Genomic DNA, 20,809 nt, shown 5'->3' on the forward strand with positions numbered 1-20,809 from the left:
CAACTCAACCTTGCCAAGACAGAACTGCTTGTGGTTCCAGCAAACCCATCGTTTCATCACAATTTCACCATCCAGTTAGGTATATCAACCATAACTCCTTCAAAAAAAGCCAGAAACCTTGGAGTTATGATTGATGATCAGCTGACTTTCTCAAACCACATAGCTAAAACTGTCCGGTCCTGCAGATTTGCTTTATTCAACATCAAGAAGATCAGGCCCTTTCTTTCGGAACTTGCTTCACAACTCCTTGTTCAAGCTCTTGTTCTGTCCAGACTGGACTATTGCAATGCTCCCTTGGCAGGTCTCCCAGCCAGTTCTAATAAAACCCTTACAATTAATCCAGAATGCGGCAACAAAATAAATTTTTAATGAGCTGCTCGCATAAAATTAAAGGCATTGATGTTTGCATACAAAACCACCACTAGCTCTGCACCCCTTTACCTAAATTCATTACTTCAGAGTTAGGCGCCCTCTAGAAGCTTGTGTTCTGCAAGTGAACGTCGCTTGATTGTGGCATCCCAAAGAAGCACAAAGTCACTTTTACGGACTTTTAAATTAAATGTTCCCTCCTGGTGGGATGACCTGCCCAACTCAATCCGAGTCCTTAGCCTTCCTAAAGAATCGGCTTAAAACACATCTCTATTTGACCCTCTAACTTAAGGACTCACTATTCTAATTCTATTCTTAAAAAATATATCTAACTAGCTTTCTAATCTTTTCGTATTCTATCTGTTTTCTTTTCATTTATTATACAATTTAAAAAAAAAGACCTCTAACACTAGCTTGCTCTATTCTTTTTCTATTCTATTTTTTCTTTTTAATTATATTATTTAAAAGCCCTTGCTACGTATACTGCATTAAGCTAACTGAGACTTGTTATAGCACTTTATCATATCATATCATTGCTCTTTTGTTAATTTTGATTGCTTCCATTGTCCTCATTTGTAAGTCGCTTTAGATAAAAGCGTCTGCTAAATGACTAAATCTAAATGTAAATATATGCACAAAAACAAAAGCACAACATATCTATCAGTAGAGTGAAAGGTATTTATTTCCTGTGCCAATATTTGGTTATTTTACAGAAGCTGTATTAACAGATACCAAATTTTATTGTAGTTTATTGTAGTTGTTTACAATGATATATTGTATATACAATATAATGTGCCAGGCATAAAGGCATATGTAATGATCTGAGAGAATGAGGAATGCATCCACATGAAAGCTAATTTTTCCAAATATTCACTGCACTCAAGGCTTGATTAAAACACGATATAAATTATTACATGGTTGACCTCTGGAGCACCACAGTGAATTTGATGCACAGCTGTCTGTGACTGACATTACAATAAACTCATTAAAATCCACAATGACGAATTCATCTCAAGAATGAACAGATTAAAAATATAGACTGGCACTTAAACAATGTTATTAAGCAGGCATGAGAATATAAAACAAAATACCCTGACAGATGGATTGCCTAAAATGCAGTCAATGAATAAATATGAGTAGAAATGAATATGAAAACAGTGTTTGAGTGACAGCCCTGGAGGAGTAGTAATGACTGTACGTTGGCATCTTAACAAGATGGTCCAGAATCATTACTGAATCATCAGATGTGCGACTAGGATTGATGCACAAAACAAACTCCCCACCCCACCCACCTCCCAAAAAGACAACACAACATAGAGTAACACCAAATTAACATAGAGAGAGAGAGAAGAGAGAATGAAAAGACTATGTAGGTCTTTTCTAAATAAACTACAGGTTGTTACTGACCTTTTAATGAGGCTCTAGTTGACATATATGTCTAGTCAAATGTAGATCTGGACTTGTTGATATTCATTGTTAAAATGAGAGCTCCAGCACCATCACATTTCAGTCTTGTTTCAGGTTTATTTTTTCCCTTATAAAGTTCAATGTTTATTTCGAGCACATACAGAACACATGAAGAAAAGATCACTTTACAACATATGAATGTATATTTAGAAAATGACTACTTTTTATGTGCTATTAAAACTGGCAGACAGGAAGTGCCTTGTGCAAAGAAAACGTTAAATTGCTCCAACATCACTTAAAATTAACAGGACTGTAGAATCCATATACTATAATGGAAATAAACATGGAATATAATGAACGGAATACATGAAAACATAAAAACCAGTCAACAATATAAAAATATCTTTAAAAATAGCACCATTTGTCCAAGTAAACATGCAACATCTGATAACATTCATTCTCATTTTCGAGCAGAAAAAAATACAGATCTACATTTACAGTACAATTTTGTACAGCATAGACTTATTCTACGAACACGTCTAACATGAATTTGTTAAGAATATTACCATATGTGTTCTAGTTTCTGTTTTTAGCACCTGAGAAAATGTCAGTGGGTGTAACTATGTGACAACAAGAATTAAGTGAGAAAGGAAAGATAATGTGGTATGCTGTTACTGACTGGACTTATGTACATGTGTGTTTATATATATATAAAACAATGTATGTAGATGAATCCAGATTGGCAGGAATATTAACAGATGTTTGGCAGCTCAACAGACACAAAATAAATAAACAAGAAAAACCTTAAAGAGCTGATCAATATTTAAAATTTGCTTGTTCCGCTGAGGAAAAGGTGTTGACATCAGTCTTTACCTTGATCTCTTGTGCATGATGGCAGTTTTCAACACTAAGGTTTAGCATTTTTTTTATATTGCTGATGAGTTAGGGATCCTCCATTTGCAGTCAACTCTTATCTTTAAGCTAAAACACAGTTCTATAAAACAGAATAGACAGGATTGTGAGAAAAACACAATAGAGACAGATATAGATAGATGCAGAGCAAAAATCGCATCTCTATCCCAACCAATTCATAATTTATTTAGAAATCTGCATTAATGCACCATTTGTTACCTTCAGCATTTTCTATTAATCAGTGCATGTTAATGTACCTTCTTATTGTTGTAGACAGAGTTTCTCACAATCTTCCTTCTGTAAAAAGCGGTTAGCGTTTCCACCACAGCCGCTGTAGATAAAAGGTCTACAGACGCCCACCTCAGAGTTAAAGTACCAACGCAAAGTATAGCGGGAACAATTACCCTCTTCCATGGGCAAGATGCAGGATTCTAAAAACACACATTAAAGAAAAACAATTAAATGGTTAAAGGGTAAAGGATAATAAGCAATTCTTCTTTTGTTCCATGGAATACACTACCATTCAAAAGTTCTATCCTGAATTAATGCAATTTGAATAATATGGCGAAAGACACTGTTGAAATGCACAAAAGACAGATTCAACTTTTAAACTTGTCATTATGGCATCTTTCTATAGTTTAAAGTGCCACAGAGATCTATAGAAATGCCCAGTTATTTTCTGTGGTGGGACAGCTGCTTGCAATCTCATACTAAGAGCTGTCATACAGATGAGTCAGCGGGGTGACAGCATGCAGAAGATACACAGAGAAACAACAGGAAGTGAGAACAGCAAAGAACAATAGTATGCAGCAATTACAGAGTGCAAAAATGATGATAATCCATCATCACAGAGTTTTGTTAAGGGTTTGAAGAAGATGACATCAACATAAGTTTAATACATTCCCACAGATAGCATTTTTTAAGGATTTTTTTCCCCAACAAAGACACGGAAAAGCAGTAAAAATGAGCAGAATAAAATATGCACCATCAATACTTTTATTCCCACAGTAAAGGCTCCCCAACATACTCATGCATAAAGATGACTCAGTGGAGCCTTTAATCTCCATGATGAATGAGGAGTGGTTGCTTACCTTCACCTTGCACCTCAAATGTTGTCCTTTCACCTTTTAAAGAATCAAAAGAGCCGGTTTGACCTGCCAAAATGTCCATATATTATACGTCTGCCCACGCAGCTACAAACAAACTTTTTCTACTGGAAAAAATTTGGCATACCCTGGCTTTTATTGACAGTGGTGTCATAGTCAGCAATCTCCACCATTGGAGCATCATCATCATAGGTCTCTATAGAGTAAATGTGCTCGTAGTCTGGATCATTTGTGTTCATCACAACACGCAGCTTTTGACCTGCAAAAAAACATGCATGGATACACAAAGAAAGAATATGAGGGCTATTGGAAATCAGAGTCTAGAATGCCGGGATATCATAGTTTGAGAGAATTAGATGTACACGTGCAACTGGATATGTTAAATACAAGTATGTATTTAACATATCCCACTTATGTTTAAGGCAGAAACATGGTTTCTGTTTAAAGTGGTAGTTTAAAGAGAAAAATGTAAATTCTGTCATCATTTACTCAGTCTTGTTTCAAACCTGAATGATTTACTTTCTTCCACAGAACATTATAATGAGAGGTTTTGTAAATGTTTACACTGCTTTTTTAAATAATGCAGAATGACCACCATTGTGAAAAAAGAAGTACACTTTAGCATTCATTCAAAAAACAGAAATTATTACAGAAATAACATACTTGAAAAGAATATTCTCTAGTGTGAATTGAATGCAATGTTCACGGACACTTAATTGCCTGTGAATGCCATTTGATTTTATTTTTTATTAAATGTCATGTATTTAAATATACTTGTAATTACACATTTGCAATGATGATGTAATTCAGTGCATTTAAAACATTAATTTTGAATGTAATATTGAATAACAAACTACAATTAAAACGAAGTAGTTGTACTATGTAAGCCAACACATTAAAAATGTACTTCTTTAAAGCATGACAAAAAAATATGTATACGTATACGTGCAAGAGAAAGATAGAGATAGGGCTTTTGTGGTATGGAAAAAATCAGTGTGAACATTCTTCAAAATATCTTCTTTTGTCTTCCACAAAAGAGTAAATGATGAGAGAATTTGTATTTTTGGGTGAACTGTTTCTTTAAACTAGTCCTTTCAAGGAAGTTATAAATAGTGGACAGAGTGACAGGAGTTTTCAGTTTAGAAGAGAGGAGGATAAACAGAGATAGAAGGATGATATAAGGATAGGACTCACCCTCCTCGTCCCCTCGGACTAGTGAGCGCTCAGGGGACGTGGAGGAGCTTCGGTAAGCCTGCACTGCTACAGGTTTCTCAACTTCCTGAACACCTGAGAACACGCCCATAATGAATCACACAAATGCAAGATAGTAAAACCCATCAGTGAACACACTCACACAGGCATCCATGCATGTAAAGATGCACTCAAAGTTCATGCACTACATCAACAATTTAGCATGCACAAAACCCAGAATTCAGCCATGTGGACACAGACCAGAAAAACTCACGAAAATACTCAACAAGGTTTATACAGATCACATAAGACAGTCACACACAAGCCTACTGTTAGTGAACTGTGTGCACATGAGTTGCTGATGCAATGATAGGAAAATGTCTACTGGCTATATTGAGGCTTTATAAAAGTCACAACTTACCTCCACAAGCTTAGGGAAAAAGAGAGAAAGAGAATTGAATTCAAGGATACAAAAGAGAAATTAAAATCAACATCAATCAGCATTTGCAACCCATTGTATTTCTGTAAAATGTATTTCCAAGTAAAAAAAAGAATATACAGTGAAAAGGGCAGGGCTGTTGAGGATTTTTTTTATTTCATGACATTAAAAAGAGTCATTGATGATGATGATGATGATGATGGAAAATTGTTGTAGATAGAGATAAATGACGATTATCCACTCACCACAATGCAGGTTCATCTCACTTCGAACATAAGTCCGAATCTCATCCTCCAAAGAATAAAGAAAGATGCAACCAGCCCTTGTGTCATCTTGAGGATTCAATGAGAGACTCAAGTAGCAGAATAAAATATACATGATGACATTACAATAAATCATGAATCACAAACATCTATTTGTTCTAACCGTCATGCCTGGTTCTCCTCTGTCTCCTTTAGGTCCATCAGGGCCAATCTCACCCTGATACAAAAACACAAAGAGACACATTTAGTGATGACAGATATGCAGTATGGAGAAAAAATGCAGAGGACAAGTAGGTGTATAGAGTCACCTGTTCTCCTATTTCTCCTGGGATCCCAGGGATGCCACGTGGGCCAACCGTTGCAGGCCCTGGAGGACCTCTTTCACCCTACAATAAATATTCAATACGTCACATATGATGAACTAATCATGGCTCCTTGTGCATATGAATCAGTGTTTCCTGCAGTGCTATTCCGGAGCAGCACTGCACTGCTGCTGATTCTGCTGCTCCAAATCAATACAAACCATATCACAGCAAAAGAGAGGGGGAAAATAAGAAATAGATACAATAAATAGAACTGTACTTTGTGATGAGAGAAAGACTCTGTAATGAATCTGTCAAGCTAATTGACAAATCAGTCTGAAAAGAACAGAGTAAATGGCCTGAATCATGGACTAAATTGGTACGACAACTAACATCTTCAGTGAATCGGCTCTGATTACTCACTTGTTCGCTGAACCACAGGTTATGACACAAAATGAGCCCAGAACATTACTGTGCTATGCAAGTTTTTTTTTTAAATGTAGAAAATTCATATTCATAAGGTTAGTGAAAGTTTAATTACTCAGTGGTTGTCCATATACAGTTATAGACATATATCCGCAGTTTCGTTGTAATTTATTCTAATTCAAAGACCTATCATAATTTTAAAAAGCATGTAGTGTGGTCCACTGTCAATGAAATAAACGAATCTATGGAAATAGACATGTATAACTACTCTTACAAGTTGACTCTTACTGATATAAAGTAAGTTTGATACCTTTTGTCCTTGCAGGCCCTCTGGACCTTTACCTCCAGCAGGTCCTTGAGGGCCTGTTAGACCAGGGGGTCCATCCGCTCCTCTTGGACCAGTGGTACCAGGGATACCAGGTTGGCCCTAAAGAAAGCAGGCGGAGGACGTTTTAAGGTGGAAAGACTTTTCACTGAGATCAGCAGTGTTAGGCTTAAACAGTAGGGGAGCTAAAGAATTTGGTATACTCACCCGTTCACCTTTCTCTCCTTGTGAACCCTTCGGCCCCGTAACTCCATCAAAGCCTCTGTCACCCTGGGCATCAACAGATGAACGTTACATGGTTTGTTTAAAGTTTCATTGCTCCTTTTCCAATTACTTTTTGAAATTAGAAGGATTGCAGAGTATGTAGACCTATGTTGCAGTAAAACATTTTGTTGTCTGCTGGTTTATACAGCAGTGATTTTTTAAAGAATCTGTATGTTGCTACCAATCAATCCTAGGAAACATTAAATGTTTTAATTATTAATATTTAGATATTACATTTTTTTGACATGTTCAAAGGCACATGTGTTTCATCAATTATAGTGAAATTTACTATCGTGACAACACTATTATTCAGTATGATCTCAGATCAATATGTTTCCCATGCGATATGCTCTTACCTTGGCTCCAATGAGTCCCTCCTTCCCTGGACTTCCTATGGGACCTGAAGCCCCGACTTCACCCTGAAATAAAATTGGCCATGAAAACAAGATAATGAAAGGAATCGCATACAAGCCTCACACAAAAACAAAATGCATGTGTACATACCTGCTCTCCTTTCCTCCCTGGCAATCCCGGTCTGCCATTAATCCCAGCATCCCCCTATGAACAGACCCATTTCATCACTTCCAGCAAAACATGGCGACACAACAAAAACTTTCCTCAAGCTCTCCTTATTACTCACCTTGTCTCCCTTTGGTCCGCTTTGTCCACATGCTCCCTTGGCGCCTCGTTCTCCCTGTAAGCCATTAAAGCTCAGTCAAACTGTCAATCACTCAATGTTACAGGGAGTAATGACACAAGAGAAAAGCTCCCTGGGAGGGACTATTTAGAAAGAATAAAGCACCATTCATGTGTCAGTCATACACACGAGCACACAAACTCACACAAACCCTTCAATTACTGTCTTTCTCATTAGTGACAACAGATAGAGGTCTATCTAGGATGCTGAATCCAGATAAAAGTTCTTATCTGCTATGTGAGTGTGCACGTCTATGTTGCTGCTGGCTAAAGGGCAGCTAGTACTGTCTGCAGCGGCCCATGTATCCCTGAGAGGAATGATTCATATGCAGGAGTCTTTCATGTGTCTCACTGCACTCGACAAATCAATTTCTCCACACATGCATGCACGCGCACACACATATTCACACACAAAAACTTTCATACGGTGGCTCTGAGGTACATATGCAGATGAATGTCAGACACAATGGCCTGGAATCCAGACTGTGGTGGAATTATAAGCAGTGTGATCATCTGGTCTGAAGGGCTACTCAAGGTTAGCGATAAAGCTTGCAAGAGTCAGGTTGAGTGTTAATCAGAGAGACAGCCATTAAAACGCACACACACATACACACACCTTGAGGCCTCGCGGACCTACAGGCCCAAACTCTCCCTTCTCTCCTCTCATTCCAGGCAGACCATCTTTACCAGGTGTTCCCTGTAGAGGACAGATAAAAAAAAAAGAAAAAAAGAAGCAGTCATGGGGAAACGGCTGAGTCTGGGGACTGTATGTGCCAGTCATGTGCTGATGTTATAGGCATCTGAATAAGAATACGCACTGCTTCTCCTGGGACACCAGGCTGCCCTGCTTCTCCCTGCAAATCATAATTAAATATTTGATCAATATGAGGGTAACTGTAACATCGATGTAAATGCAAACATACCCAGATGTATTCAGGTATATGCATATGTTTATTCTTGTTCATTTGTGAGGAAAGAGAGTGTATTTTTCACCTTCTGACCACCAGGACCACGGGCTCCCTGGAAGCCAGTAGAACCTCTCTCTCCCGGCTCCCCTCTCAGACCCTGCAAATATGATCTCTTTAATATCTTTGTCATTTCTCTCAAACAGCAATGAGATTAAAGTGGAGACAAATTGAGTCTCTTGCTACTCAGATTATTCTGCTAAGAAGAGATCCCAACATGTCTCAACAACATCTGTGATCAAAATGAAGAGATTTCAGTATCCTCAAACATTTCTCATCAGATTCTTTGAAGACCAAATTTTCTGAGCTAAGCCACATTAATTTTATGTCTATGCTCTTATTTTTGTCTATATTTCATTCACCTAAGGAATTTTAGGAGACGTCTGAGACATAAATAAAAAGAAATGGGTTCTGAAAGACTTACCTTTAAAATAAATCAAAAGAGAATAATTTTATTTAGCTAACAGCAATATGATTATATTTTTAGTCATGTTAAGACTGATAATAAATAGTCTATATAAAATGTTATTCTATTTTGTCTAAATTAAAAAACAGCTAAAATAAATAGTTTTAAATATCACAAGAGATTCATCACAACATTATATTGTAGTTGTATATTAAGAAAAAAAAAATCATATGATGAAACAAGAAAAAACATTCTTACCTGTTCTCCTGGTGGTCCTTCCTGTCCCTTTGCACCCTTTTCACCCAGTGCACCTTTAGGTCCTCGCTCCCCCTGAGGACAGCAGCGATCAATACAACTGATTAGTTTACATCGACCTAAAAGATCTGCCTTTATCCTGTTGCTTACTGACTCGTTAACAATCTATAGATCTCGAAGCAGACACACATGAATTCTTTATGACCAGTTCTCATAAGCACATGTTCTCAGTAGATAAGAGACCTATAGCAGCCCAACCTTTATTACTGGCCTTTAATCTGAGTGACCCAAAAGCATTAAACACCTGACACAGCTTAATCAAAACAATCTGACTCACGGTTTCTCCTTTCACTCCTTTCTCTCCTGAAGGTCCTCCCACCAGCTGAGTATCTCCCAAAGATACAAAATCAAATACAGCAATATACAATCTATTAAACATGCAAAAATAACAGTATAATATAGTCAATATGATATAAACCCCACTACTGACTCACATTTGACAGAGTTTGTTTTGCCATAATCACCTGACTGTACATGATTCTGCTTATTACATGGCTACAAATAAATAAATGCACAGGAAATAATAATTGGCGTTTAAATAATGTATTATTTAAAAATAATTAAGTTTAGCTATCAAATTTACCAGCTATCATTGAAAAATATTGGAAAGGACCAATCAGAATCAAGTATTCCAGGAAGCTGTGTAATAAAGAAAGATGATCAAAGCATTTTCCAAAAAAAATACCTTTTCTCCTTTAATTCCAGAAGGACCTTGTTCGCCCTGTGAAGAATTGGTAGTTTATATGTTTATAAAACATGTGTACATAAAGGAATATATTTCATGACACATTATTATTTTTTTTTTTTTAGCAAAGTAAGGGACGAGCCTCAGCCAGATTGTAGCAGTTGATGAAAAGTTATACAGACCTTATCTCCTCTGTTTCCTTTGCTGCCAGGAGGACCCTGTCAGTGGGACAGACATAAGTAGAGGAGAAATCTTATTTTCCTGAGAATTTGTATGCATTTTGTAGATAGAAGACATGCAGTCATGCAAGAGGCCTTGACTCATAATGGTTTTGAAATTTGCCGCGAGTGGGAGACGAACACATCATAGCCCTGAATATATAGCGTGACGAATACAGTGTTCATACAGCTACCGCTCTGCCTGCATCAGCCTTTCCACATCTAGACGAGGGCTCAGATCAATGACACCCATCAAGAGAGACTGACTGTTACTGCCTGACTGACATCAATATGTGTAGAAAACAGGATGTGGTGGGGTAAAAAATAATGAGTAAATGCAGAATGTTGTAAACGGAAAGTAGAAGTATATTTACAGGAAGGCCTCTCTCTCCATCTGTTCCAGCCCGACCTTCTTCTCCCTACAAAAATTAGACAGATACACACATCATCACAATCTGATGTGCATACAAACAAATGAACAAGAGATGGAGTCATTGTGGACATTACCCGAGGCCCTGGGTCTCCTCGCTCTCCTCTTAAACCTGGCACTCCTACACCAATTCCACCCTGAATGTGGAGGAAAAAGAGAGAAAAAGGGTAATGACTCTGTGTCTCCCGCAGTGCACTTCATTGTTTTCCAATAAAACCTTACTGAACAGCTCTGACTGCACAGAGACACACTGATTTCAAAGTTTAAGCTTTTAGAATGGCTTCCTTATTTCCAAAATAAACACAAATAAATTGGTCCTAAAAGTTTATTTTTCTACCTTTAATTACAAATTTTATAATCAGTATAACAAGTTTAAGTAAAAAGGTTAATCAGCATGAATTTCAGAATGCCTTACTATTTGGTATATCTGTATTTTGGTTCAGTGACAATATGCACTTGGGCATAATATGCAGTTGTTTTCAGGTTTAAATGGGAAAAAAAATCCATATTTCAGATTGTTAAACTATATACTATACTTAATATGCTGAAACATGAAGGAACAGCCCTAAAAATATACAACAAGCCAGGGCTCTACAGTGCAAATATTAGTCACCTTTGCGACCATAAATGACTGTGAAAAAAATAGAAAAAAAAATAGATGCACCAGTGCGACTGAACCGATTGAAGCTCATGAATAAATTAACACTTGGTACAGTAGGTGCCAGTAAAACTGCAAAGACTGTGAGGTGCTTCAGAGTAAACCTTTAAGGTCTATGAGGGATTTTCCACAAAAATGGAAGCTCTATGCTTTAATGATTGAATGCAAAGAAATTAAGACTTATTTTACTGTTGTAAAATATAACTGTTATTTATTTATTTATATTCTGAAGCTGGTCAAATTAACTGAAAAAATCACACATTGTTCATCATAAGTTCATGACTCACACAGTGTTCCTGATTTGTGGCATAAAAGCTCCATTCTCTCTCATGCCTACCTGCGCATGACTTTTTTGACTGTGCTGTTAAATTTTTTAAGTGCAAGTGCTCCTAAAAATTGTAAGTCCTGCAAGTAACACATCACTTACCTTATCTCCCTTCAGTCCTGCAAGGCCCGCATTACCCTAATATGAAGATAAAGACATCATTGAATACCACTAAGGGAGAGACACACAGTTATACTTGATATAAGAAACACCTTAATGCAAATACTTATACACAATTATTTTTTTAATTTTAACATGTCTGTGACTTACAGGGGGTCCTGGGGGCCCAGCAGCTCCTGGTGTTCCTGGGTTTCCAGCTTTGCCAATAAATCCTTGTAGACCTTACAAGCACCAAGAGGAAATATAATCATTGGATGCAACCAAATTCAGCAAATGTTTTTGTCTATGATGGTATTTAACCTTTTTCTTTATGTAGTAATTCTAAACGTGTTGTTTTTAGTGTATATTTGTTTCTATATGTGCAGTGACTCTACGAACCCTGTCTCCTGGTGGTCCAGGGGGTCCTGGCTGACCTGCTTCACCTCTCTGCCCTGCCAGTCCTGGTATGCCATCCAATCCACGTGGTCCAGGAGAGCCCGGAGGACCTGGTAAGCCAGGGTCACCCTACAAAAGATTAAAAACTTTAATTTATTACACAAACTAGATTTTCATGCTTGCCACAGAAACATAATGGGATGAGTTACATGCCATAGTTTACACTTAGGGCTAGAGGTCTGTTAGAAGCAGTTCTGTAACAATAAACTGAATCAAATACCTTTAAGCCAATGGGTCCAGATTGTCCTGGAGGCCCAGGCATTCCCACGCCTGCCTCTCCTTTGACTCCTTTGAGCCCTGGTGGTCCTCTCAATCCCTGAACAATGAATGTGAAAGAGTCTTTTAATGATGCATATATTATAGTGGAGATGAAACGGATGGCCGTGCTGGCATTTCTGCCTGTGAAGTTACTGCAGGTACTCACATTCTCACCAGGATCTCCAGGATCACCCGCAGCACCCTGTGAGTAAATAACACTTTAAAATCTATTTCTACACATTGTGCATTGCCTTGTTTGTGGGCACTCTTCTAATAATAACACTACTCACTCTTTCTCCTTTGATCCCCGCTGGCCCTTTGTCTCCTTTTGGACCCTAAAACACAAAACAGCCACACACACAAATCAATATGTGTATGGAATGTGAATTGACATTTTGACATTAATGAGGAAGGAAGACTGACGACGGAATATGACAGCAAACTGTGGGATCAAATAATGAGGCATAAATAAATACATGCAGATCAACAAATATAAACCTCAGAAATGTATTGGACAGAATCCCAAATAAATAAGCAAAATGAGTGAAACTCACCGGTGATCCAGGAAGGCCTGTTTCTCCAGCGGTACCTGGCAATGTCAGACCAGGAGGACCCTTAAACAATCATGGTTATATATGAGTTAATAATGTGGTATATATAAGTTAATAATGTGGTATATTCATGTCAGAAACAACAAATCTATGGCCCATTATCTACAATCTATTCATGGCGCAGTGCACATAAGCCATCCATTTCCCTCAGGAGAATTGGTACTGTACCAAATGGATGGATGCATTGACTGCCTGTGTGCTTCAGTTCTGTTTATTCTGTTCATGTATTTTCAGGAACATTTCTGAGAACATGTTGTACGTATTTTTCAGATATTATAAATATTCCATCATTGGTGAAACTGTGGATGACATCTCTTGACAGATTAGTTACTCCTTGACGTATTCAGCTGTACAATGAAAGCAGATGATGGATTTTGCCAGTGGCATTTAATGTGCAACGGGCCACAATAGTTTACTTCCCTGTCCCTGTCCTGTCATAGTTTTGTCGATAAATGAGGTAAATATACAGTATATATATGGAGCACATCAATGCCAATATCTAAATAAACTCACACACAATAAGGCACAATTACACAGGATTTGTGTCAGAGAGCTGGCAGAATGCTGAAAAAGAGGGTCATGAAGTTTGCACATAAAGTTTACTCACTGTATAATTTTTTCAAGGTTTAAAGTACAGCGACATAGAGCTAAATCTATTAAAGTGAGCCTGCTGTTGTTGGTGGATAAACTTCTGGTTATTCAGTACCAACAGGTGAATTTGTTAAAACAAAATTTGTTTTCATTGCATGTATCTTGTGGAAATTATCATAATTACTGGCTTTACATGGTTTGTGTTATGAAACACATTAAACCTCTTTGTGTTGGCAAACAATTCAGGTACCAAACACAATAACCAAGAATTTAACGCAAGTAGATGGAAAACACACAGAGACTGTCAAAAATTGTCTAAACTTAGTATGAAAAATAGATACCTGAGGCTTTATAAATATAAATATTAGATTAAAGTCAAATAAAACAGAGCCTCTCTACTTGGATTGAACAAATTAAAGTCTTCACTTGTACGTGATTTTCTTTAATACTTTGTGCCGCTCCTCAGTTGGCATTTGAGTATGACAACGCTGAAAGAAGATCTATTGATATAGCTCACGTACATGCTGCTCTAACATTACGTTTGCTTCAAATGAGATTATCTGTCATGCAGGTGAGACAGGTTGATCTTCACACAGTGTTCGCTATGATGTAACCATGGCAACAACTCACCATCTCACCCTTCTTTCCAGGGGGTCCAGTTACAGACTGCAGAACACAGTGGAAATAAAGGGAGAGAGATAAATTGAGCGCGTTGGGAATTAAAAGCATAGTGTCAGTCAAACTACACATTACGTGCAAATCCACACATGCAGATGCACATATAGACGCACCTTTCCTGGTGGACCGATGTCTCCCTGCTCTCCTTTTAATCCTGGGGGGCCAATGGGACCAGCGATACCCTAAAAGAAAGTGACAAAGAGAATAATAAGGCAGAGAGAGCGGTTAAGTAGGGAAGAAAAGAATGAAGCAAAGCGAACATGAAAAAAGATGCAGAAGATAATGAAATGACCACACATCTTTGTAAATGTCAAGGGCATATGATCACTCACCTGTTTCCCAGATAACCCTGGAAGGCCATCTTTCCCTGGAACACCATCTCTCCCTGGGACCCCAGGTTTGCCCCCCTCTCCCTGTTTATGCCATCATGTTAATCAAAGATAACCTTGTTACTCAAACAAGTGCCAAGCCTCACAGTCACATTGTCAGCAAACAACAGTTTCATTATCACTTATCACAAACAAAATCCATTTCTGTGCATGGTAATATATGAATCCTGCATATAAAGTAACTGAATATTTTGTATTCCTTGCTATTTTTCCTTGTACTTTTTCCCTTATTGTTAGATTCAGATACTTATGTCAACATTTGTTGCTAGAAACAGCTGCCAGCGTTAGTTTATTTATTAATCAATACATTATATCTAAGTGTTATGATCTGTCATAAAAAAAGAGTAAAAAATATCAATATTCTGATATAAACCTTTAAGAACAGAAAATCTGCTGATAACATTGTTTATGTGAACACATTCTAAACACTGAAAAAATACAGTTTCAAAGAGTAAGTTGGGTGTTTTGAAGTTGAGAGCAACTGAATGCATCACAAAAACATAAAATATTTTTGCCACTAGAATATTGACTGTTCTTCAGTTAGGCTATAATTTTTAACTAAATCGGTAAACAACTAATACACATTTAATTATGGCAATTAATCAGGTAAAAATACACTTAAGTAGGTTTATGCATGCTCTAAATCTCAGAGAGAATGTATAAACAGCAGATATGTGCGTGTGGGGGGGTATATATTCTGTGTTATATATATTTAAATATATGTATATATATATTTATTTATAAGTATGTATATTTGTGTGTGTGTGAGTATGAATATACATATATAGCTTATTACATGTTTATGTATGTGTATTAGCAAAAGAACAGGAGAACAGAGAGGCACTTCATATAAACTAGGTCTTAGTATTGCAAAGTATTGCAAAATATGATACACATCCATGTGATACATGCATCACAATATCATAATTGGATTGTGCCTGAAACAGCACAAAACACCCGAATGAGACCAAGTGTGTCTATCCGAGAAAGTGAATTGCGGTTCAGTTTCAATCTTTCTCGCACTTCATAGAAGCAGTTCTGACTGCACTGTGAAACAGCTATATTGCTTTTCAAATCCAAAGCCAAGTGCTCTCACACAGTTGACACGTTTTGTTTTTTGTTGATTGAACATTCAACCAAGCAGTTTCACCTTCGCCATTTGACCAATTGGTTGAAGAGGGAAAACTGTAATAGAGGATTTTTCATCATTTGAAATGCTCTGTAGTATATGTTGGTCTGGTATGTTTATTTACTCACCACTTGTCCTGATAGCCCTGGAGGTCCTTGTGGTCCCTGCAAACATTAGAAAGTGCTGCATTCATCCCTACTCAGACAAATATAAATCACCCTTATCTATAAGAACAATATGTATATATAAAACACACAGGATCTATTGAACATCAACAGTGCACCGATATTAAAGTGCTGAAATAGGCCTATGCAAGGAGGAAAAACATTTTGCTTTCTAAAATGTAAGGGCAAACTGAAGACTACAAGAGACAAGAATAAATAAGGCATAGAGAAACAGAGCATGTGAAGAGGCTCTAAGCTGAAGCTGCAGAGATTGTCTAATGACCTCTGTGGAGAGACAGAGGTCAGACTCATATGAGCTGTTGAAATGACTCCAATATTGCGTTTTTATCTTACTATTGCTCCTGGAGTGCCTGGAGGTCCAGGTAACCCTCTGTTGCCCTGAGGTCCAGGAGGGCCCTTGAAGAATGAAGAGGAAAGAGTGAGTAAACTCTGGTGGGTTAGTTATGTAACTCCAAAAACACATTGCCGTGAATCAAATCGCCTGAAGCAAAGTGTTTATCGCTACTCAGCTGGAAAACTTACTTGAACTCCAATGCCTGGTTCTCCTTGGTCACCCTAAACATGACACACAAACACGTAAACACACACATTTTATATGTTATTTGCATCTGCAATACCAAAGCTGAGGAAATCAGGATACAAACAGTGACAAAATAACTGTCATGCTGTTATGGTTGATTTAAAATGACTGCTAATGAATAAAATTATAGGGTCCATGTCAAATAATGCATCATTAACCTTCACTCCAGGAGCCCCTGGGGGTCCATTTCCACCCATCGGTCCCTGAAATATCAAACCAAAGGTTAGGAAAAGGATTTTTAATTTGAGTATGTACATTAAACTGAATATACATACAGTAGGTCCTCTTATTCCTGGTTCTCCTGGATTCCCCTGTTCAAAATACACATTTGGTGTGAATAGCAGGCTGATACAAATATAAAGCACACAGACACAAACATGCACATATAAACACCACACACAAGCTCTGAACGGACAGACATACTGTATACTGTACTTTTGACAAAGACTGTATTAACACTGGACACATATATTACTGTTCAAAAGTTTGGGGTCGGTAAGATTTATAAAATATTTTTGAAAGAAATATCTTATACAAACCAAGGCTGCATTTATTTGATCAACAATACTGTGAATATTATTACAATTTGAAATCATTCTATTTTTCTGTATTTGAAAATGTAATTTATTCATGTGGTGGCGAACCTGAATTATCCAGTCTTAAGTGTCACATGATCCTTTAGAAATCATTCTAATATTCTGATTTGGTGCTCAAGAAACATTTCTTTTTATTATCAATGGTAAAACCAGTTGTGCTCTGATGAATATAAAGTTAAAAAAAACTGAACTTATTTGAATAGAAATATTTTGCCATGTATTAAATGTATTTATTGTCACTTTTGTACAACTTACAGTAGTACATCCTTGCTAAATAAAAGTACTATTTCTTAAAAAAAAAAAAAAATAAAAAAAAAACCCCTACTGTCCTCAAACTTTTGAATGGTAGTGTATAAATCTTACATTCACATTGCTCATAGAGACATAAAACAAAATATATACTTCCAAACTCACTCAAATATCTAACAGACATATACATGAATGCACAAATACACACAAACAAACTACAGAGACAAGGACGGCCCCCTTCCCAATGTTAGCAAAGCAGCCTACAATCTCAGCCACAGAAAACCTACCGGTCTGCCCAGCACTCCTGGGAACCCAGGCAAGCCCTAGAAAGAGGAAGGAAGGGATGGAGGGACAGGAAGTGTAGAAAGAGCAGAGGTGGTCCAAATTTCAAGTTGAGTGGAATTAGAAGTTGAAGGAAGTGGGATTACAAAAAGGAGTGGAGGAGCAAATGGGGAGACAAGAGTGGTTAGCGGATAGAAGCTGTGCTGCATTCCTACTTCTGTGTTGTTTATCTATGGAGCCTCAGGCAAAGGAAGTCAGCTAGTGCTCACAGCAAGGCCTAGTACTCGGATCAAATCCCCAGGCTTTCCTGCAATGGCAAGCCCAAGAGAGGCTGCCGTTTTAGGATGATGTTACTCACAGGTAGACCTGGCGGACCGGCCGGTCCCTTCAAACCCTGCTCCAGAGGAGAATAAATAAATGTGTGAGTGAGAGTCAAAACTCTCCTCCTCCCCACTAATGCTAAACTCTCTTTTCATCTCCATTTCATGAGTGACAGCATGTTTTCATACTGTATGGCTACTACAATACCATATACTTGACTTATCTATGACAGTAAGTGATGAAAAGAAATCTTAAACTTAAACTTTAATCTGGTTTTAAAGTTCTGCATAGTTCACAAAACATTACCAGGGGTCTCATTTATAAAACTCTCCGTAGATTTCATCCTAAAAGTGTACGTATGCACAAAAGCTAGATTTTGCGTATGCACAAAAGTTTTCAAATTTATAAAACCATGTGTACGCCAGAACCTGTGCAAAAATCCCTTTATAAATCCCAGTCAGGGGAAGATGTGCATACGTGCATCTCCCCATGACTTCTCCCCAAAATCACCATATATGGAGCTTACAATGCCTAGTTTTACCATGCATAACCTAATTTGCATATAATTTCCATGCATATTCCCATCCACGTGACACCATATTTAACATCGTTAAAGGTACAAGACATCAAGGAAATATGAGATACGGAGTATAAATGCCATTTTTATTGCTAAAAATCATCAAATATACCATTGATCTCATACCATAAAAATATCAAAATCCATAAAAACTGTTTAAAATAGTTCTCAGATAAATATTTTAGAATAGAGTTGATCTCATTCTTTTCCACTGGCCATACAGTATTTCAATTGTTTTAACAATTCAAATCAAATTTAATTTATGCAGTTTTGTTGATAAGGTGAACCTCTTTTAGCTATTTTTAGTCTATATTTATTGCAGTGTAAAACAGAATTGTCTGACTTGTCACTGACAAGCGTGTCACTGACCAAAAAAAAAACCATGCAAATTACCATTTTCTTCAAGTTTTATCCTTCAAATACAGTGGTATTTTTCATAATGTTGTGGAGATGCCTTCACACAGCATTAACACCTCAGTGCAGCTGTTGTTGTACAGTAAGATATTATCACTGGACCTATTCAAACCAGACGATATAGACCGTTCCACCGAATCCAGCAGTGTCCGCCACAGTATCGAAGTACGCATCATTGATCTTTGTTCTCACTAAAATATTTTCTCATAACATGAGATATGCAGTTTAGTTTGAAGATGAATTATTGTGCACCTATAGCACTCCTCGCTGTCATTTAAAACAGCATTCCACAGGAAAAGTCATCAAGCGCATCCACTAAACATGCCTAAATTCATTTAAATTTTTTACTTCTGCGTAATGACTGTAATTTCAGTGATTATCTCCATTAATGAGAGTGGAATATTTAATGTTAATGTGTATATCGAAATGAAAACCGTTTTTAAAATAGTTGTTTACTTCATTACTTTTCTCACTCCAGGAAAAAGAGTGCGTACGCATGGCCTAGAATGTCCGTACATATTTACGGCAAGTTTATTTTTTATAAATCCCGATATGTGTGTGGAAAATTGCATACGCATTTTATATGCCCATTTTGTGCTTATGCAACGTTTATAAATGAGACCCCAGGCTCTTAACTGAGAGCGATATTTGTGGGACTCACCGTTCTCTGGTCATCTTACTGTGGTTGGTTGTACTTATAGTAGATCAATGTGCATGACCGTTATATCAAAGGAATGCATTAGGCATCATCGGAAAGGAGATGCCTGCCTGTGCTAAGGACATTCTAGTTCACAGATAAGTATCAGGTCCCTCAGTATCATATACAGTTTCAGTTTGTGTGACTTTTTTTTTAGCCCGTCTGTCACATCACTTAAAAAAGTAACAGCACAATTCTCCACAACAAGCCACACTATCTACAAATGGTGCAGGATAAGTTACACACCAAAGTTTAATACTTAGTGTATCTATCTAATAAGTATGAGGAAAACTAAGAATGATGCTTGCCTTATCACACATTAAACAATAACATCAACATTAATTAGACAAAGAGCAATTAAAATTCATTTTAATAATAAACAGGAAACATAGCAACTGGAATTTGTTTCTCACCGACTTCCCATCTGGCCCTGGTTTTCCTGGCTCTCCTGGACTTCCCTAAGATAAAGTACCACAGTTTTATTGTGAAATTAAATGAATAGAGACTTAGTTCTATTGTCAGTTAAAGCCAGTAAAAGGGTATACTCACTGGGGAGCCATCTTTTCCACTTTCTCCACTGGATCCTTTGTCTCCCTTCTCCCCACGAGGACCTGTGTAGCCCTGTGAGAGGGACACATCACAGATCAGATCGTCAACTAAGGTCGCAAACCTGTAAGGTAGCATGCTGCCACACATATAAACAGTGTATCTGCAGGATTATTTAAATCAAATTCAAGACATTTAAAGACCTTTTTAAGACCTACACAAATAAAATTATTAGCATATGAGCAGGGTAGGGCAATGTCTATGGTAACATGTTAAACCGTAAAATGACTAAAAGCTCAATTTACAGTTCAGATAAAGGTTTTCATAAAATGATACATTTCACATTTTAGCCTTTAAACTATTCATAAGAAAAGGGACTCAAAAGTCAATAGTATCAATTAATATATTAATTCGAACAATTATTATGAATAAATTATTATATTGCACAT

At 37.2% G+C, this 20,809-nt stretch overlaps 1 protein-coding gene across 4 annotated transcripts in view; it reads right to left on the reverse strand.

The window, feature by feature from the left end:
• Positions 1 to 1,873: 1,873 nt before the first annotated feature.
• Positions 1,874 to 20,809, reverse strand: part of col7a1 (collagen, type VII, alpha 1) — a 57,833-nt gene continuing 38,897 nt past the window's right edge. For 2 of the 4 annotated variants that reach the window (XM_042726225.1, XM_042726223.1), the window contains exons 80-120: positions 20,364 to 20,435; positions 20,228 to 20,272; positions 17,811 to 17,846; positions 16,954 to 16,989; positions 16,837 to 16,881; positions 16,621 to 16,653; positions 16,432 to 16,494; positions 16,042 to 16,077; positions 14,728 to 14,808; positions 14,509 to 14,577; positions 14,348 to 14,383; positions 13,070 to 13,129; positions 12,806 to 12,850; positions 12,682 to 12,717; positions 12,478 to 12,573; positions 12,200 to 12,326; positions 11,973 to 12,043; positions 11,805 to 11,840; positions 10,797 to 10,856; positions 10,664 to 10,708; positions 10,254 to 10,289; positions 10,072 to 10,107; positions 9,664 to 9,720; positions 9,330 to 9,401; positions 8,694 to 8,765; positions 8,519 to 8,554; positions 8,317 to 8,397; positions 7,645 to 7,698; positions 7,509 to 7,562; positions 7,361 to 7,423; positions 6,948 to 7,010; positions 6,726 to 6,842; positions 5,996 to 6,073; positions 5,851 to 5,904; positions 5,670 to 5,718; positions 5,407 to 5,415; positions 4,989 to 5,081; positions 3,922 to 4,053; positions 3,780 to 3,842; positions 2,946 to 3,119; positions 1,874 to 2,770 (exon numbers count right to left, since the gene is read on the reverse strand). In XM_042726225.1, the coding sequence (XP_042582159.1) occupies positions 2,950 to 3,119; positions 3,780 to 3,842; positions 3,922 to 4,053; positions 4,989 to 5,081; positions 5,407 to 5,415; positions 5,670 to 5,718; positions 5,851 to 5,904; positions 5,996 to 6,073; positions 6,726 to 6,842; positions 6,948 to 7,010; positions 7,361 to 7,423; positions 7,509 to 7,562; positions 7,645 to 7,698; positions 8,317 to 8,397; positions 8,519 to 8,554; positions 8,694 to 8,765; positions 9,330 to 9,401; positions 9,664 to 9,720; positions 10,072 to 10,107; positions 10,254 to 10,289; positions 10,664 to 10,708; positions 10,797 to 10,856; positions 11,805 to 11,840; positions 11,973 to 12,043; positions 12,200 to 12,326; positions 12,478 to 12,573; positions 12,682 to 12,717; positions 12,806 to 12,850; positions 13,070 to 13,129; positions 14,348 to 14,383; positions 14,509 to 14,577; positions 14,728 to 14,808; positions 16,042 to 16,077; positions 16,432 to 16,494; positions 16,621 to 16,653; positions 16,837 to 16,881; positions 16,954 to 16,989; positions 17,811 to 17,846; positions 20,228 to 20,272; positions 20,364 to 20,435 (2,517 nt within the window). In that variant the 3' untranslated portion in view covers positions 1,874 to 2,770; positions 2,946 to 2,949. Of the gene's footprint in view, positions 2,771 to 2,945; positions 3,120 to 3,779; positions 3,843 to 3,921; positions 4,054 to 4,988; positions 5,082 to 5,406; positions 5,416 to 5,669; positions 5,719 to 5,850; positions 5,905 to 5,995; positions 6,074 to 6,725; positions 6,843 to 6,947; positions 7,011 to 7,360; positions 7,424 to 7,508; positions 7,563 to 7,644; positions 7,699 to 8,316; positions 8,398 to 8,518; positions 8,555 to 8,693; positions 8,766 to 9,329; positions 9,402 to 9,663; positions 9,721 to 10,071; positions 10,108 to 10,253; positions 10,290 to 10,663; positions 10,709 to 10,796; positions 10,857 to 11,804; positions 11,841 to 11,972; positions 12,044 to 12,199; positions 12,327 to 12,477; positions 12,574 to 12,681; positions 12,718 to 12,805; positions 12,851 to 13,069; positions 13,130 to 14,347; positions 14,384 to 14,508; positions 14,578 to 14,727; positions 14,809 to 16,041; positions 16,078 to 16,431; positions 16,495 to 16,620; positions 16,654 to 16,836; positions 16,882 to 16,953; positions 16,990 to 17,810; positions 17,847 to 18,163; positions 18,200 to 20,227; positions 20,273 to 20,363; positions 20,436 to 20,809 lie in introns of all 4 variants that reach the window. The other 2 variants (XM_042726224.1, XM_042726226.1) reach the window with 2 other exon arrangements.

The sequence above is a fragment of the Cyprinus carpio genome, chromosome B6 (assembly GCF_018340385.1).
Source record: "Cyprinus carpio isolate SPL01 chromosome B6, ASM1834038v1, whole genome shotgun sequence".
In the NCBI taxonomy this organism is placed as follows: domain Eukaryota; kingdom Metazoa; phylum Chordata; class Actinopteri; order Cypriniformes; family Cyprinidae; genus Cyprinus; species Cyprinus carpio.